Here is an 18,733-nt window from a genome sequence, read left to right on the forward strand (position 1 = left end):
GGGAGAAGCAGGCTTCCCATGGAGCAGGGAGCACGATGTGGGGCTCAATCCCAGGACCCTGGGACCATGACCTGAGCTGAAGGCAGATGCTTAACGACTAAGCTACCCAGGTGCCCCTGCATCCGAGGTTTTAAAGAATTATTCAGAATTTTAAGTCCCTTTAGTGTTAGACTAAAATTAGGAGAGAATTTTAATCTTAGTCTCCTTATATTATCTGATAGATTTCTCAATCAGAATTCTACTTCAATGCCCTATATAGTTCCCTTAAAAGAATTAATTATTCTCCTTAAAAGCAGCAAGAGAAAGGAAAGCAGGTACATACAAAGGAAACCCCATACAGCTATCAGTGGGTTTTTCAGCAGAAACTCTGCAGGCCAGAAGAAAGTGGCATGATAGATTCCAACTGCTAAAAGGAAAAAATCTGCAGCCAAGAATACTCTATCCAGTAAGTCTTTCGTTTAGAATAGAGGGAGTGATCAAGTTTCCCAGAAAAACAAAAATTAAAAGCAAAACCAGCCACGTCCCTGTCACACACAATGCCATCGGCCTGTGGGTCCCAAATTCACGGTCCAGCCGCCCTCCTGCCCGAGTCAGTGTGCACGGCCTGCCACCTGCTAAATGCCAAGTCAACACGCCTTCGCCTCAGATTGCCAAGGGCTCAAGTTGACACTGTTCCCCTCAAATTTCAGCCCCTGTACCCAAGTTTGTGCACAAAAGTGGGAATAATTATAACAGCAGAATGAAGCAACCCAAACATCTATTTCTGTGGAATACAGAAGGGATAAAAGGAGTGTGCTAGGCTGAGAACATCTCCAAAAAGCACATGAACAATACATACAGCATGATTCTGGTTAGTTAAAAAAAAAAAACACCAAAAACCTGGGAGGAATAAAACAAGATGAAACTAGAGAGGGAGACAAACCATAAGAGACTTCTTAAGCATAGGAAAGAAACAGGCTTGCTGGAGGGGAGGTGGGGGGGATGGGGCGACTGGGTGGTGGGATGAAGGAGGGCACGTGATGGAATGAGCACGGGTGGTTGTATGCAACTGATGAATCACTGAACTCTAAAACTAATAATACACTATATTGTTAATTAATTGAACTTAAAATTTTAAAAAAAGGAAACCCCCCCCCCAAAAAAAAGAATTAATTATTCTCATCCTAAACAAAATTCAGGAGAACTAAAAACAAATGAAAAAAATAACCAGTACTAACTTAAGATTTAGTGCCATTTCATATATACAACTTATATATTAAAGACCTTCTCTTCTGGAAGGCAGGTGGCTGGCTGTACTATGTGATACTGTCTGGTTCTCAGCATCAGTATAATTTTAATATTAATGCCAGCTGGAGTAGGAATTAGATTCATCACAGGACTGGACAGGGCCTGTGCTGTACATTTATACTGGAATTTTAATTTCCATTTATTTAGGTATCCACTGGCCATGACTATTACTTACGAAGGCAAAGAAGCGTATTTTACAATGCAATACCTGATGTTCTAACTGTTTTTGTCGTCGCCTGTCACGTTCTTCAATCTGAGCTGGATCCAAGAGAGCAGTCATAGAACGGAGAAAGCTGGCAAGATAAACACTTTAGCTATTCAAAACCCACAAAAGGTTAAACCTAACAACAAGATGCTAAATCATTTTTGTTTCAGATATATCCACTAGTCATTTCTACTTTAAAGAAAAATACCAAACCTGAAATCAATTAACACATATCATAAATATAATGACAGTCCTTTTCATAAAGCACATAGACTTTCTTACACATATAATAAATACTGAAAAATAAACTTACTTTGTTTTCTGACTGTTTGCCATGGCCTTATCTCTAACAGGTTTTGCTATATGCTCCTCCTCTGAAGGTTCAACCTGACTTCCAGTCATAGGTGTATAAACACTGCTGATATCAGCCAGTTCCTGAGTGTCCGGAGAGACACAGAAGTACTCTGGTTGGTTGTGTGTTGACCGAGAGGACAGTTGAGACTGAGAAGCAGGATAGTTCTTTAATGAATCAAAATGCATTGCCCATCTGTCATGTTCCTCACCCTAATCATGATAAATAAGAATTACTAAGAATTTTTCTAATTGTCCTCAGGTATAAAGTCCTAAAACGATATTCAAACACCATTTTTAAAAGTCACCACAGAGCAGAATAAGCATAAAAATTAACAGAGTTACATTATTTGATTCCATATATACTTAGATAACATAGAGAATATGAGAAATTCAAAGAATCAGGAAATTCCTAAAAAGCTAGTTTTAAGAAACTATGCAAAAGCACTTACTAAATGCATTCAATAAAAGGTTTGCAAGAGCAAATGTGTAATAATTTGAATACTGTAGTCTTGTCAAATAGTTCTAGGATACTTTTAGGTTTATGATTAAAGACTCAAATTATTTCTTCCTTTTCTATCACCCACATGTTACCTTTGAAGATGTAATTTTTTCCTCTATTTTTCTTTGCCGATCATCTTCTATTTGCCTGTTCAAATCTTCAATCCATTTCCTCTGCTGTTCTTGTTTAATGGCACTGAAAGGGTGCTCCGGTGGTACTGCTTCCTAAACAACAGTCAGCAATACTAGCTAAAGTGCAGCTCTTTTTTCCTAACCACTTTATCAATCTTGCCAAAAATTTATACAGATTTAAGCAGAAAGGTATTTATCTCTAAGGGAACAACAATCGTAAACAAACAATTCTGAGTTATACAAGAATTAAACACGATGTATTCCAATTTTCAGAATCATATTTGTAACATATACTAGTAGAGAACACAGAATAACTATATGTAAAAAAGTAATTTTCTAATGAAAAATAAATTTTCCTAAAATAATCATAAGATTTTTCAAAAGTCTGTCCTAATACAGTCTTGTTTCAACTTTGAAAGGAGTTACTGATAATTTAAAATAGATGAATACTGTTTTACATTTGGCTTCAGAATACAACAAATACTGCTTTGGACCAAGAACCAGGAGGATAGAGAGAGCCAGAGGCTTTCTCTCTTGAATCATGACATCTCTCTAGGATATCCGTCTTTTCTATTTCTACTGCTATAAGCCCTATCACAGTCTATGATGTTTCAATAAGAAAAATATTGTGTTCAGGTTAAGTCCTTGAATTCTAAAAAAAAAAAAAAAAAAAAAAAAAAAAACCAAAAAAACAAAACAAAAATTAAACAGTAGCATAAAAATTTGTTGCTTCTTACTTTATGAGAATTTGGTATGCTCTAACAAAAAGAGAAGAATAAATTCTACTCAAATTGTCCTGAAAGGCAAAAGCTAAGCAACAAACACTTTATTATATGGAATAACTGCAGGACATAATTTAAAGAAGTTTGACAGAATGCTACAACGGCAATATACCTGATACTACTCTCTGCCTTTATTTTTAACAGAAACAATGGCAAAGCTCCTGGTTTACAAGCAATTGCTTTGATCAAAGAAGGAAATATTTATATAAAAGAAAGAAATCTTAGTATCTAACGTATTCTTACATGTTTTAAAGAGATAAAAACCATCACATTTCTTTAAGCCTAAAAGAACCACTTCAAAAGGAGCATTACCTCCAGGTAAGTAACTGAACAATTTTAGCTCTAAAAATATCTTAGGGATGAAAATGGAAAAGAAAAACAAATGGCCCTTTTGAATTCCTTACAAGACATTCTCAACATAGCACTCAATCACCTTAGAACTCTGTCATGTTTCTTACGTCTGATTTAGCCAGATCTGGTTTCAAGTCTGTTTTTTCAGTTTGTCTTTTTGTTTTTTACATTCACATTTGAGTGAAATAATATGTTATTTGTCCTTCTCTGACTTATTTTGCTTAGCATTATACTCTCTAGCTCCATGTTGTTGCAAATGGCAAGATTTCATTCTTTTTTATGGCTGAGTTATATTCCATTGTATATATACCATATCTTCCTTATCCATTCATCTATAAATGGACATTTGCACTGCTTCCATAATTTGGCTATTATAAATAATGCTGCAATGAACATAGGGGTGCACCCATCCATTTGAATTAGTGTTTTCATAATCTTTGGGTAAATAACCAGTACTGCAATTACTGGATCATATGGAAGTTCTATTTTTAATTTTCTGAGCATACTGTTTTCCACAGTGGCTGCACCAGTTTGCATTCCCACCAAGTGTTCATGACAGTTCCTTTTTTTCCACAACCTTGCCAATACTTGTTGTTTCTTATGTTTTTGGTTTTAGCCATTCTGATAGGTGTGAGGTGATATCTCATTATAGTTTTCATTTGCATTTCCCTGATGTTGAAAGTGATGCTGAGTATCTTTTCATAGGTCTGTTGGCCATCTGTAGTATGTCTTCTTTGAAGAAATGTCTGTTCATGTCTTCTGCCCATTTTTAAATTGGAATCTATTTTTTGTGTGTTAGGTTGTTTATGTATTTTGGAAACTAACCCTTATCAAGTGCATCATTTGCAAATATCTTCTCCCATTCAGTAGGCTGTCTTTTAGTTCTGTTGTCTCCTTCACTGTACAGACGCTTTTTATTTTGATGAAGTCCCAATAGTTTATTTTTGCTTTTGTTTCCCTTGCTTGAGGAGACAGATCTAGAAAAATGCTGCTGTGGTGGATGGCAGAGAAATTACTACGTGTGGTGCACTCTTTTAGGATTTTTATGGTTTCAGATCTCACATTTGGGTCCTTAATCCATTTGAGTTTATTTTTGTGTATGGTTTAAGAAAGTGGTCCAGTTTCATTCTTTTACATGTAGCTGTCCAGCTTTCCCAACGTGTTTTTTCTTTTTTAAATACTCAGCTGGAAATTCCTTCAGACAAATTTCCTGAGGCAATTCCTTGATGAACTGGGGTTAAATCTTGTCAAATGCTTTTTGTGCACCTATTTTTTATTCATAAAGTAGGCTTGATGCTCAGCATGGAGCCCAACATGGGGCGTGAACTCACGACCGCTGAGATCAAGCCCTGAGCTGAGATCAAGAGTTGGATGCTTAACAGACTGAGCCAACCAGGCGCTCCCCCCCAGATATTTTCTTTCATTATTAAAATGATATACTTGTGGCAGGCCCCTGGGTGGCTCAGTTGGTTAAGCGACTGCCTTCCGCTCAGGTGAGGATCCTGGAGTCCCAGGATCGAGTCCCACATCGGGCTCCCTGATTGGCAGGGAGTCTGCTTCTCCCTCTGACCCTCCCCCTCTCATGCTCTCTCTCTCCCTCTCTCAAATAAATAAATAATCTTTAAAAAAAAAAGATATACTTGTGGATTTTAAAATATTTCCTTAACTTCCTAGCAAAAATGTCTTAGTCATATTATTTTTTTTAAAAAAATATTTTATTTGAGAGAGTGACAGAAAGCACGAGGGGGGAGGGTCAAAGAGAGAAGCAGATTCCCCACTGAGCAGAGAGCCAGATGTGGAACTTGATCCTGGGGGCCTCCAGGATCATGACCTGAGCCAAAGGCAGACGCTTAACCGACTGAGCCACCCAGGGGTCCATATTATTACCTTTTTATGTATTATTGAATTTTAATTGGTAATATTTTCTTTAGAATTTTTGGGTGTATATTCCTGAATAAACCTTATTCTCCTGGCTTTAATATCAAGTTTACATTGGTCTTGTACAATGAATTGGGAGCTACTCCGTATTTTTACTGCCTGGGTAGGTGAATAAACTTGGAATTTATTCCATGAAAGTTTGGTAGAAATTGCCAGTAAAACTACTTGGGCATTTTACTTCCCTTGTGGGGAAAATCTTTCTTCTTTTTTTTTAAGTATTTTATTTATTTATTTGTCAGAGAGAAAGCACAAGGAGGGGGAGTGGGAGGCAGGGGGAGAAGCAGGCTCCCTGCCGAGCAAGGAGCCTGACATGGGACTCAATCCCAGGACCCTGGGATCATGACCTGAGCCGAAGGCAGACGCTTAACCAACTGAGCCATCCAGGTGTCCTGTGGGGAAATCTTTCTAACCAGATCTACATTTAACAGTAACAATACTACTCAAGCTTTTTGTTTCTTTTTACGTTAGGTTTTTTTTTTTTTTAAGTAGTCTCTACACCCAACATGGAGCTCGAACTTACAACCCTGAGATCAAGAGTCACATTCTCTACCTACCAACTGAGCCAGCTAGAAGCCCCTAAGTCCGTTACTTTAAGTTATGATTTTTACAGTAATTTCTCCATTTCACCTAAGTTTTCAGAATTGTTGGCATAAGATATTCACTAATGATTTACTCTCTACCTGCAATTATGCCCTTTTCTCTCGTAATTTTATCTTCTTGACCAGTCTTTTTTAGAGATGTATTTTTTTATTTCAAAACAGGCAACTTTTGTCTTTGTATGTTAATGACTGGTGGCCCTATTTTCATGATTTCTTCTAATTTATTCCACTGTTCCTTTTACTAACTTAAGATGGACACCTAGTATACTGTTTAAAAGATTTTCTCTTCTAATACACTTTCTCTTGAATTTTTGATGTGTTTCTGGTGTGTAAGCATTATCATTTTGTTCCAAGTATTTGTGATTTCCATTATAGTTTTTTTTTTTACTCAAGTTACTCAGTGTTATTTTTAACTTCCAAATATGTATGTAGTAGTTAAAAAATTCTTTTTGTTACTAACTTCTAAGTTACTTGTAGTTAGAGATCACTTTACAATAGCTATTTAAATTTTATCTGAACCTTTATGTCCTAACACAAATCACTTTTTGTAAATATCCATGTGTGCCTGAAAAAATATTTCCCAATTGTTGAACAAAGAACCTGATATGTTAACTAAGACCAACTTGATCTTGCTGATTTCTATATTGAAATCTCTGCTTAAATAATTTTTAAGTTTTTCTGCCGTTTTAGGGTGCCTGGGTAGCACAGTCAGTTAAGCATCTGACTCTTGGTTTTGGCTTGGGTTGTGATATCAAGGTTGTGATATCGAGCCCTGAATTGGGCTCCATGCTCAGCCCAGATTCTGCCGGAGATTCTCTCACTCTGCCCCTCCCACTCATGCTCTTTCTCACTAAAATAAATAAATGAATCTTTAAAAAAAATTTTCTCTGCAGTTTTAACAATTTCTCAATTCAGATATTGAAGTCTTTATTTGAATCTAACCAATTTTTGCTTCATATATTTTATCAGGTTCACGCAGGTTAAAAATTGCTATACCTTCTTGATATGCTAAATCTTCTATCTATATTTACAACCCTCATCATCCCTAATAATGATTTGTCTTATTTTTATTAGTGTAGCAATAACAATTTTATTTTGGTTAGCATTTCTTTTTTTTTAAAATCCTATTGTTTTCAACCTTGCTGTATTCCTATGCTTTAAGTGTGTCTTGTATTCTAGAAAGTATCTAGATTTCTTTCTTCTAATCAGTAATTTTCTTAATTTTGGTTTTCAAAACTCAATTTTGGAGTTTTGGTTCACTTAGATATATTATATTTATTGATGTATTTGGTCTTATTTCTATCTTAATCTTACATTTCAGTTTATCCCACTTTATTTTTAAGGCTCTCTTTAAATTTTTTACATCAAAGATATCATCTTCTAATAAGAACTTTAATATGCTCTCATACCCTCTGATCTTGCCTTCCTCTGCCAACACATCAAAGTTGATATTAACAAGACCTTTCAGTTATTAAGGATATATTTTTTCAATTAGCAAAAATCGTGCCTCAGATAAACCTCAATGGCTACAATATATTTTTTAATAAAGATAACTATCAACTGTACCAAGGTAAATAATCGACAAATCTCTTGCAGCTTAGTTTTTTAATTTTAACCTTTTTGGTTAATTTTTACCTTTTTGGTTAAGCACTTCATTCAAAACTGTTTTCAATGTCACCTTTTAATAAAAATCTTCAGAGGACTTTAATGTCTGAGGATATTTTATTATGTACACTTATTTCAAATACGGTTTGGCTAGATACAAAATTCTAAGTTTTAAGTTCTTTTCCATCAACTTTGGGTGAAAATGTGATTCCATAATTATCTTGTACCCAGTGTTGCTGCCGAAAAAAGTGAAGCTCTTCCTTGTTCTTTTTATATACTGCTTGTTCTTTCTTTTTGCAGGCTTTTAGAATTTCTTGGTCTTCCATATTCTTAAATTTCAGGTTAGTATGTGTAGTGAGGTTTTCCTTATTCTCTTTTTGGGGTGCTCTCTAGCCCTTTAAATCTGAGGTCAGGGGCGCCTGGGTGGCTCAGTTGGTTAAGTGACTGCCTTCGGCTCAGGTCATGATCCTGGAGTCCCGGGATCGAGTCCCGCATCAGGCTCCCTGCTCAGCGGGGAGCCTGCTTCTCCCCCTAACCCTCCCCCGCTCATGTACTCTCTCTCTCTCTCTCTCATTCTCACTCTCTCAAATAAATAAATCTTAAAAAAGAAAATCTGAGGTCAGTTAACAAACTGATCTCAATTACTTTTTCAAATATGTCCTCTCTTTTCCAAATTTCCCTCTTGTTTGGAGGGAATGTCAGCATTTCTATTTTCATTCTCATACTGCCTTAAAATTTTTTTCCCTATTTGTCCTTTCCTTTTTCAAGATATTTTCTAAATATGGCTTTCCAATTATTTATTCACTCCCTAGCTCTAACATTCCCACTATTTCTCATCTATTATATTTTACACTTTATTGTATGTTTCACACCTAAATTTTCGGCATGGTTGTCTCTGTTCCATGTTCTCATTTGTAACACTTTCCCTTACTTTCAGAGCTTCTCTTTTGGGAACACTCCTTAGATTGTAATTATAATTCACCAGACAAGTGAGTATGAACAGGAAGGGACAAAGTAGTCTCCACCTGATTTTCCAAGTTCCTGCAAAGAAGTAAGATTTAAGCAAGGACTGGCCCAGAATTTTATTCTAGACGACAGCTAGAACAGAGATCTGATTTATGCTAAATGTAGGGTGAGGCATTTTTTAAGACAATGACATTAGGGGATAGGGTGTAAGCATGTTAACAAGAACAGGATTCCAACAATTCATTTCCTATTTTCGTCTCCCACAGAGTTACTGGGTTAACTTCTACCACAGGCTACCTACCAATCCAACAAACCAAAAAAGTATCCTTCCCTCACTTTTCCAGTATCTTAGGAACTGACCTTAATGGGAGGTACTAGCAGTTTACAACCAAGGTTCAGTATCTTGAGATCACGGGATCTTAGTATTTTTAAGTTTGTAAAAGCTTATTTGTCAATATTTTCTGCTTGACTTTAATTTTTGGTTATGTTTTTCTTGTAACATTATAGCACATTTTGTAAATGCTCTATTGACATTGAAAATTTGATAGGTGTATTTGTAGAAAATAGAATTACTGATACTATTATTGTCCAAATACTCTGAAATACCCTAGTAAAAATGTGCCTCAATTTCTCCTATTTATTTTTGGTTCACGAATCACAAAAATATTATTCTTGGTTATTGAATCTACTTTTTATAAAAAATAATTTATTATGGAGGTACCTGGGTAACTCAGTCGGCTAAGCATCCAACCCTTGATTTCAGCTCAGGTCTTAATCCCAGGGTCCTGAGTTCAAGTCCTGTGCTGGGCTCCAGTCTGGGCATGGAGGCTACATTAAAATAAATAAGTTAACAGCTTTCTCTCCCAAAGTAATGTTTCTAAAATTACTAGCAATTTTGCTTTTTGGTTTTTTTTCTTAATTTTGATTGGCTTATATAATCTATTTTTAATAATGTATAATTTTATCTCAAGTGTCTCTCTTTTAAGCAGCAGGTCTGTGGGGTTCTCCTACCGCTGCTTTTAAATAAAAGATTTTGGACCTTTCAGAGTTGATTTTTGTTTTCTGTTGTACAGATTACATTAGTAGATATTCTATTTATAATTAAACTAGTGGTTATCCTTGCTTTCTACACTCTTTAACCTTTATCTGGGTTTCAGAATCATAATTAACTCTGTCTTTTTTTTTTTTCTTTTTTAGAATGAGAGATAGCACGAGAGGGAAGAGGGTCAGAGGGAGAAGCAGACTCCCTGCTGAGCAGGGAGCCTGATGTGGGACTCGATCCCGGGACTCCAGGATCATGACCTGAGCCAAAGGCAGTCGCTTAACCAACTGAGCCACCCAGGAGCCTTAACTCTGTCTTTATAGAGAGATCACATAACACATCAACACAAAAGCATAAAGCACAAAACAAACAAAAGCATAAAAAACAAAAGCGGAAAGTTCCCCTTTGCTTCCATTACTCTTCACCAGACTTAAAAACAATGCCAACAATCTGCTTTTATGTATTATTTGCTGATATGTCTTCGTTTTCCTTTAAACATAGAAATGGTTACATTATATGTATTGTTTTGCAATTTGCCTTATTTCACAAAGTCTTAGAGACTCTGTGTCAGCTACATATTCCCTTTTTTTAAACCACAAATTCCTTATTGTATTTTAATTCTGATTCACTTTTCTGACCCAGAAATAATCTTTAAAAACTTCTTAAAAAAAAAATCTGGGAAAGATCCTTGGGAGGATTATTTTATAAATTCTTGTAGGTCTGAACATAACTTTATGCTCCTTTTACATGTGAACATATTGTTTAGGCATTAAATTCTTTGCCCCAGTGCTCTATTATCTACAGAGGAGAAATCTAAGGTTAACTTGATTTTTGTTCCCTGTCTTATTTTAAATGCTTGAAAAAGTCTATACTTGTTCTTGAAATTTTAACTGTTATTAGGATGTATCTTCAAATCAGCCTCTTTTATTTATTTAGCTTAATTTTTTTTCTGGTCTAGGAAGTTTTTTCTCTGATACCTGTTATTAATACTTTCTATTTGCTGTTTTCTTCCTCAAAAAAACCCATCATTCAAGGCTGTATCTTTATAAGCTATTTGTAATCTTCTATGTCAGACTTTTCATTTCTTTTTAAAATTCTATCTAGGGACGCCTGGGTGGCTCAGTCGGTTAAGTGTCTGCCTTCAGCTCAGGTCATGATCCCAAGGTCCTGGGATCGAGCCCCGAGCAGGGAGCCCGCTTCTCCCTCTGCCTGTCGCTCCCCCTGCTTGTGCTCTTTGTCTCTGACAAATAAATAAATAAAATATTTTTAAAAAATTAAAAAAAAAATAAAATTCTATCTATATTTGGGGCACCTGGGAGGCTCAGTTGGTTAAGTGTCTGACTTCGGCTCTGGTCATGATCTTATGGTCCTGGAATTGAGCACCAAGTCAGGCTCTGCGCTCTGTGGGTAATGTGCTTGGCCCCCTCCCTCTTCCTCTGCCCCTCAGCCCACCTGTGCTCTCTCTCAAATAAATAAATAAAATCTTTAAAAACAAAATTCTATCTATATTCATGGAGTGCCCTCACACTGATTTCTTCTTCTTCCTGTGATTTCAATTTAATTCTTTTTTCTTTCCTTCTACTGTATTCTTAGTTTTCGACTACTCTCATCTTGGGCCTATTCTTGTATAAGGATGTCTTGAATCACTTCAAGTCCTTTGTGGAATAAGAATAAATAAAAACCAAGTCAATGTTTTCTTTAAACATTTCTATTTCACAAAAATAAGGCATATTTCTTATTTGAGATTTTCCTGAGTACTTAGCAGGAATATCCCCCTTTCTAGTGTGAATATTTTTTTCTTTTTTCAGATTTTATTTATTTATTTGACAGAAAGAGACACAGCAAGAGAGGGAACACATGCAGGGGGAGTGGGAGAGGGAGAAGCTGAGCCTAGCCCCTAGTGTGAATATTTTCATAGTCTCCATTTTCCCCCCCATCTATCCCTCCTTGGACAAAGATCTATCTAAGTCTACTGTTATGGGTAGTTAGGATGTGCCAGTTACTCTTAGTGCTCTCCTGCACACCTGTTCAAGTGTGGTAAATTTGGCCTCTTATTCTAAAACCAGATGCGCAAGTCTGTGAAGTGCCTAGTATACTTCTTGGAGCCTAACAAGCCTTTAAACAATTCCATTTCCTTATTCTAGTTAACTATTAAACCTTTTTTGGCAAGGCAAAGAGACCCATCTAATTTTGAATAAGGAAGGTCTCTTTCTAGGGAGTTCAATTTTGGAGAAGTGAGATAGAGTTCCCTTGATTCCAAGACTGCCTGTATAGAGAGGCAAAGGCTCTGGCCAGTACTGGCTCATTTTGGTCAGGCTGTAGTATTTCTTTGTTCTGAAATAAGGCCATCAGTGAATTGGGACTAGGTTACAACTTAGTCACATCCCAGTTCTGCTGTGGGAAGAGCCTCATAATCCACAAACATTATTCCCAGGATTCTAAAGTAAACTGACAAGAGAAGGAATATAAAGGTTCTATGTATTCCATTTTCATTCTACTGGGTTGTAACCTATATTTTTAAAAACTCTTGTCCTGGGTGCCTGGGTGGCTCAGTTGGTTAAGCGTCTGCCTTCAGCTCAGGTCATGATCCCACAGTCCTGGGTTTGAGCCTGCCATCAGGTTCCCTGCTCAGTGGAGAGCCTGCTTCTCCCTCTCCCTCTGCCGCCCCACCTGCTTGTGCTCTCTCTCTCAAATGAATAAACAAAATCTTAAGAAAAAAAAAATCTTGTCCCATTACTGATAGAAATCCATAAAAATTCATAAACTCTAAACTATAATGGGCTGTTCCTGGGACAGGAGATGGGTAGAAATGTGTTTTGTATTATCCTTTATATCTTCTTGCATGCCAGAAATATTACATAATATTTTTAGGTCAAAGTAAAAGTCAAAAGAAGAAATGATACATATATATTATCCAGTTATGATTATGCATACATACGAATGTCTTATTAACACAGACCACTGTTTTAAGTATCTACTCATTAAGAAAACAATATAGTACCAGAAGGATCCACAACAACAAATTCATGTGCCACTCGATAATCATCACCCTCAAGATTCCACACAAAAAAATAAAATGTTAGAATGAACAAATTCGGCAAAGTTGCAGGATACAAAACAAACACAGAAAAACCAGTCGCATTTCTATATGCTAACAATGAACAATCTGGGAAAAAGAAATTAAGAAAATAATTACATGTATAATAGAACCAAAAAAGGGGCGCCTGGGTGGCTCAGCCGTTAAGCGTCTACCTTCGGCTCAGGTCATGATCCCAGGGTCCTGGGACTGAGCCTCATGTCAGCCTCCCTACCCAGCGGGAAGCCTGCTTCTCCCTCTCACACTAGTCCTGCTTGTTTGTTCCCTCTCTCGCTCTCTCTGTTAAATAAATAAAATCTTAAAAAAAAAAAAAGCGCCAAAAAGAATAAAATACCTAGTAGTAAGTAGGCAAAAGATGTGTACATTGAAAACTACAAAACACTGCTAAAGGAAATTAAGAAGTCACAAATAAATGGAAAGATATTCTGTGTTCATGAATCAAAAGACTTAGTACTGTCAAGATTACCTAGAGCGGGGGGGGGGGGGGGGTGGGGGGTGGGGGGTGGGGGTGGGGGGGGTGGTGCGCAGCAAGATGGCGGAGGAGTAGGAGACCTGGATTTCGTCTGGTCTCAGGAATTCAGCTGAATAGGGATCAAACCATTCTGAACACCTACGAACTCAACAGGAGATCGAAGATAAGAAGAGTAACAACATTCTGAACAGAAAAGCGACCACTTTCTGGAAGGTAGGACGTGCGGAGAAGTGAATCCGAGGCGATATTCAAGAGGATAGACGGTGGGGGAGGGGGCCTCCGTCGGCCGCTTCTGGCAAGTGATAGAGCCGCGGAGCACAACATCGGAACTTTAGAAGCCGGCTCCGCGGACGGACGTCGCTCCAGTGGCTAAGCAGGGGGTGGAACCCTCGCAGGACAGTGTGGTCTCAGGACCCTTGGGGTCACAGAAAGACCGGGGGTGCCTGAGTGCGGCAGAGCTCCCAGGTATCGGAGCAGGGAAGCCGGCTGCAGAGACGGAGCCGAGGCGCAGGCTCTCAGCTCGGGGTGGCCATAATGTGATCCGCGGCCCAGTCGGGCTACTGCCCCTCCAGTAGGGACCCAACAAGCAGCAGAGCTGGGGAGACTCCCCTTCCTCCCCCAGGAGGAGTGGCGCGGGAGCGCACCGCAGGGATCTGCTGGGTTTGGAGACTCCACACGGGGTGGGATGCCAGAGATAGAAACGCTCAATCACAGGCCGGGTGAGCATGGAGTGCGGCCAGAGACCAGGGAGACAGGAGTGACTGCTTTTCTCTGGGGGCACACTGAGGAGCGGGGCCCCGAGTTCTCAGCGCCTCTGGGCGGAGATTGGGAGGCCACCATTTTCACCCTGGTCCTCCAAAGCTGTACCGAGAGCTTGCAGGGAACAAAAGCTCCTGAGAGCAAACCCAAGCAGCTTGCTTAGCCCGGACACACAAGGGCGGGGCAATTAAGCCTCCGGCAAAGACTTGTGGGAACCACGGCAACAGGCCCCTCCCCCAGAAGATCAGCACGAACAGCCAGCAAGCCAAGACCAAGTTTACCGATCAAGGAGAACGGGAGAACTCCAAAGCTAGGGGAATACTGCACATAGAATTCATGGCTTTTTTACCATAATTCATTAGTTTTTCAAATTTAATTTTTTTAACTATTTTTTTGAATTTTTCTTTTTCCCTCTTTCAAACATCTTATCAATCCTTTTAAAAAAAAATTTTTATTTTTAATTTTTAGAGTCATATTTTTGTCCCTTCATAGTAGTTACCCTTATTTTTGGCATATATATATAAGTTGTTCTCTCTTTAAAGTTTTGAGATAAAATTTCTTCTAACAGATCAAAATGTACCCTAAATCACTAGTGTATGGCTTTGTTCTAGTCTCCTGCCTGATCACATTCTCTCCCTTTTTTTTTTCTTTTTAAATCTTCTTTCGTTTTAAAAACAACTTCTTATCAATTCCTTCTATAAAATCTTTTAAAATGTTCATCTTTACAGTCATATGCCATCCCTTCATTGTATCAACCCTTATTTTGTACATATGTAAGTCTTTCTTCCTTTAAAATTTTAGCAGGCACTTTCTTCTAACAGACCAAAATATGCACAAAACCTAGTGTGTGGCACTGATCTATGCACTAGCCTGATCATATTTGATCATATTCTGGTTTTTTTCTTTTGTTTTGTTCTGTTTTTGTTTGTTTTTATCTTTTTCTTTTTCCTTTTTTTTTTCTCTTCTTTCTTTCCCTTTCTTGTCCCCTGATTTCAGGTCTTTTCGGATTTGTATAGAGTATATTTGCTGGAGCCGTTGTTAACCTGTTAGCATTCTGTTCTCTCATTCATCTGTTCTCCTCTGGACAAAATGACAAGACGAAAAAAATCACCTCAGCAAAAAGAACAAGAGGTAGTACCGTCTGCCAGGGACCTACTCAATACTGACGTTAGTACGATGTCAGACCTAGAGTTCAGAATCATTACTTTAAAGATACTAGCTGGGCTTGAAAAAAGTGTGGAAGTTATTAGAGAAACCCCTTCGGGAGAAATAAAAGAACTAAAATCTAACCAAGTCGAAATCAAAAAGGCTATTAATGCGGTGCAATCAAAAATGGGGGCACTAACTGCTAGGATAAATGAGGCAGAAGAAAGAATCAGCAATATAGAAAACCAAATGATGGAAAATAAAGAGGCTGAGAAAAAGAGAGATAAACAACTACAGGATCACAAGGGCAGAATTCGAGAGATGAGTGATACGATAAGACGAAACAACATTAGAATAATTAGGATCCCAGAAGAAGAAGAAAGAGAGAGAGGGGCAGAAGGTATATTGGAGCACATAAAAGCAGAAAACTTCCCTAATGTGGGGAAGGAAACAGGCATCAAAATCCAGGAGGCACAGAGAACCCCTCTCAAAATCAATAAAAATAGGTCAACAACACGACATCTAATAATAAAACTTACGAGTCTCAGAGACAAAGAGAAAATCCTGAAAGCAGCTCGGGACAAGAGATATGTATCCTACCACGGTAGAAACATTAGATTGGCAAGAGATCTATCCACAGAGACCTGGCAGGCCAGAAAGGACTGGTATGATATCTTCAGAGCACTAAATGAGGAAAATATGCAGCCAAGAATACTATATCCAGCTAGGCTATCATTGAAAATAGAAGGAGAGATAAAAAGCTTCCAGGACAAACAAAAACTAAAGGAATTTGCAAACACAAAACCAGCCCTACAAGAAATATTGAAAGAGGTCCTCTAAGCAAAAAGAGAGCCTAAAAGCAGCATAGATCAGAAAGGAGCACAGACAATATACAGTAACAGTCACCTTACATGCAATACAATGGCACTAAATTCATACCTTTCAATAGTTACCCTGAATGTAAACGGGCTCAATGCCCCAATCAAAAGACACAGGCTATCAGATTGGATTAAAAAACAAGACCCATCAATATGCTGTCTGCAAGAGACTCCTTTTAGATCCAAAGACACCCCCAGATTGAAAGTGAGGGGGTGGAAAACCATTTACCATGCTAATGGACACCAAAAGAAAGCTGGGGTGGCAACCCTTATATCAGACAAATTAGATTTTAAAACAAAGACTGTAATAAGAGATGAAGAAGGGCACCTATATTCTACTTAAAGGGTCTATCCAACAAGAAGATCTAACAATTGTAAATATCTATGCCCCTAACATGGGAGCAGCCAATTATATAAGGCAATTAATAACAAAAGCAAAGAAACATATTGACAGCAATCCAATAATAGTGGGGGACTTTAACACCCCCCTCACTGAAATGGACAGATCATCTAAGAAAAGATCAACAAGGAAATAAAGACTTTGACACCCTGGACCAAATGGACTTTATAGACATATTCAGAACATTCCATCCCAAAGCAACAGAATACACATTCTTCTCTAGTGCCCATGGAACATTCTCCAGAATAGATCACATCCTAGGTCACAAATCAGGTCTCAACCAATACCAAAAGATTGGGATTATTCCCTGCATATTTTCAGACCACAATGCTTTGAAACTAGAACTCAATCACAAGAGGAAAGTCGGAAAGAACTCAAATACATGGAGGCTAAAGAGCATCCTACTAAAGAATGAATGGGTCAACCAGGAAATTAAAGAAGAATTAAAAAAATTCATGGAAACCAATGAAAATGAAAACACAACTATTCAAAATCTTTGGGATACAGCAAAGGCAGTCCTGAGAGGAAAGTATACAGCAATACAAGCCTTTCTCAAGAAACAAGAAAGGTCTGAAATACACAACCTAACCCTACACCTAAAGGAGCTGGAGAAAGAACAGCAAATAAAGCCTAAACCCAGCAGGAGAAGAGAAATAATAAAGATCAGAGCAGAAATCAATGAACTAGAAACCAAAAGAACAGTAGAACAGATCAACGAAACTAGGAGCTGGTTCTTTGAAAGAATTAACAGGATTGATAAACCCCTGGCCAGACTTATCAAAAAGAAAAGGGAAATGACCCAAATCAACAAAATCATGAATGAAAGAGGAGAGATCACAACCAACACCAAAGAAATACAAACAATTCTAAGAACATATTATGAGCAACTCTATGCCAGCAAATTAGATAACCTAGAAGAAATGGGTGCATTCCTAGAGATGTATCAACTACCAAAATTGAACCAGGAAGAAATAGAAAACCTGAACAGACCTATAACCACGAAGGAAATTGAAGCAGTCATCAAAAATCTCCCAACAAACAAAAGCCCAGGGCCAGATGGCTTCCCAGGGGAATTCTATCAGACATTTAACGAAGAATTAATACCTATTCTCCTGAAACTGTTCCAAAAAATAGAAATGGAAGGAAAACTTCCAAACCCGTTTTATGAGGCCACCATTACCTTGATCCCAAAACCAGACAAAGACCCCATCAAAAAGGAGAATTACAGACCAATATCCTTGATGAACATGGATGCAAAAATTCTCACCAAAATACTAGCCAATAGGATCCAACAGTACATTAAAAGGATTATTCACCATGACCAAGTGGGATTTATCCCTGGGCTGCAAGGCTGGTTCAACATCTGCAAATCAATCAACGTGATACAATACATTAACGAAAGAACAAGAATCATATGATCCTCTCAATAGATGCAGAAAAAGCATTTGACAAAGTACAGCATCCTTTCTTGATCAAAACTCTTCAGAGTATAGGGATAGAGGGTACATACCTCAATATCATAAAAGCCATCTATGAAAAACCTACAGCGAATATCATTCTCAATGGGGAAAAGCTGAGAGCTTTTCCCCTAAGGTCAGGAACGCGGGAGGGATGTCCACTCTCATCACTGCTATTCAACATAGTATTAGAAGTCCTAGCCACAGCAATCAGACAACAAAAAGAAATCAAAGGCATCCAAATCGGCAAAGAGGAAGTCAAACTCTCACTCTTTGCAGATGATATGATAGTGCATGTGGAAAACCCAAAAGACTCCACCCCAAAACTGCTAGAACTCATACAGGAATTCAGTAAAGTAGCAGGATATAAAATCAATGCACAGAAATTAGTGGCATTCCTATACACCAACAACAAGACAGAAGAGAGACAAATCAAGGAGTCGATCCCATTTACAATTGCACCCAAAACCATAAGATACCTAGGAATGAATTTAACCAAAGAGGCAAAGGATCTGTACTCAGAAAACTATAAAATACTCGTGAAAGAAACTGAAGAAGACACAAAGAAATGGAAAAACGTTCCATGCTCATGGATTGGAAGAACAAACATTGTGAAGATGTCAGTGCTACCTAGAGCAATCTACACATTCAATGCAATCCTCATCAAAATACCATCCACCTTTTTCAAAGAAATGGAACAAATAATCCTAAAATTTGTATGGAACCAGAAGAGACCCCGAATAGCCAGAGGAATCTTGAAAAAGA

At 37.8% G+C, this 18,733-nt stretch overlaps 1 protein-coding gene across 9 annotated transcripts in view; it reads right to left on the reverse strand.

Annotated features, from left to right (window-relative positions):
- The window catches only part of CCDC66 (coiled-coil domain containing 66), a 65,479-nt gene that overhangs the window by 24,834 nt on the left and 21,912 nt on the right, over positions 1-18,733 (reverse strand). For 7 of the 9 annotated variants that reach the window (XM_088028028.1, XM_088028021.1, XM_088028016.1 and 4 more), the window contains 3 exons: positions 2,438-2,569; positions 1,806-2,056; positions 1,496-1,580 (listed from right to left, as the gene is read on the reverse strand). In XM_088028028.1, coding sequence (XP_087884154.1) covers positions 1,496-1,580; positions 1,806-2,056; positions 2,438-2,569 — 468 coding nt within the window. The remainder of the gene's footprint in view (positions 1-1,495; positions 1,581-1,805; positions 2,057-2,437; positions 2,570-18,733) is intronic. The other 2 variants (XM_088028025.1, XM_088028018.1) reach the window with 2 other exon arrangements.

The sequence above is a fragment of the Eumetopias jubatus genome, unplaced genomic scaffold (assembly GCF_037043125.1).
Source record: "Eumetopias jubatus isolate StellerSeaLion01/CBP00866 unplaced genomic scaffold, mEumJub1_p1.0 scaffold_1, whole genome shotgun sequence".
In the NCBI taxonomy this organism is placed as follows: Eukaryota; Metazoa; Chordata; class Mammalia; order Carnivora; family Otariidae; genus Eumetopias; species Eumetopias jubatus.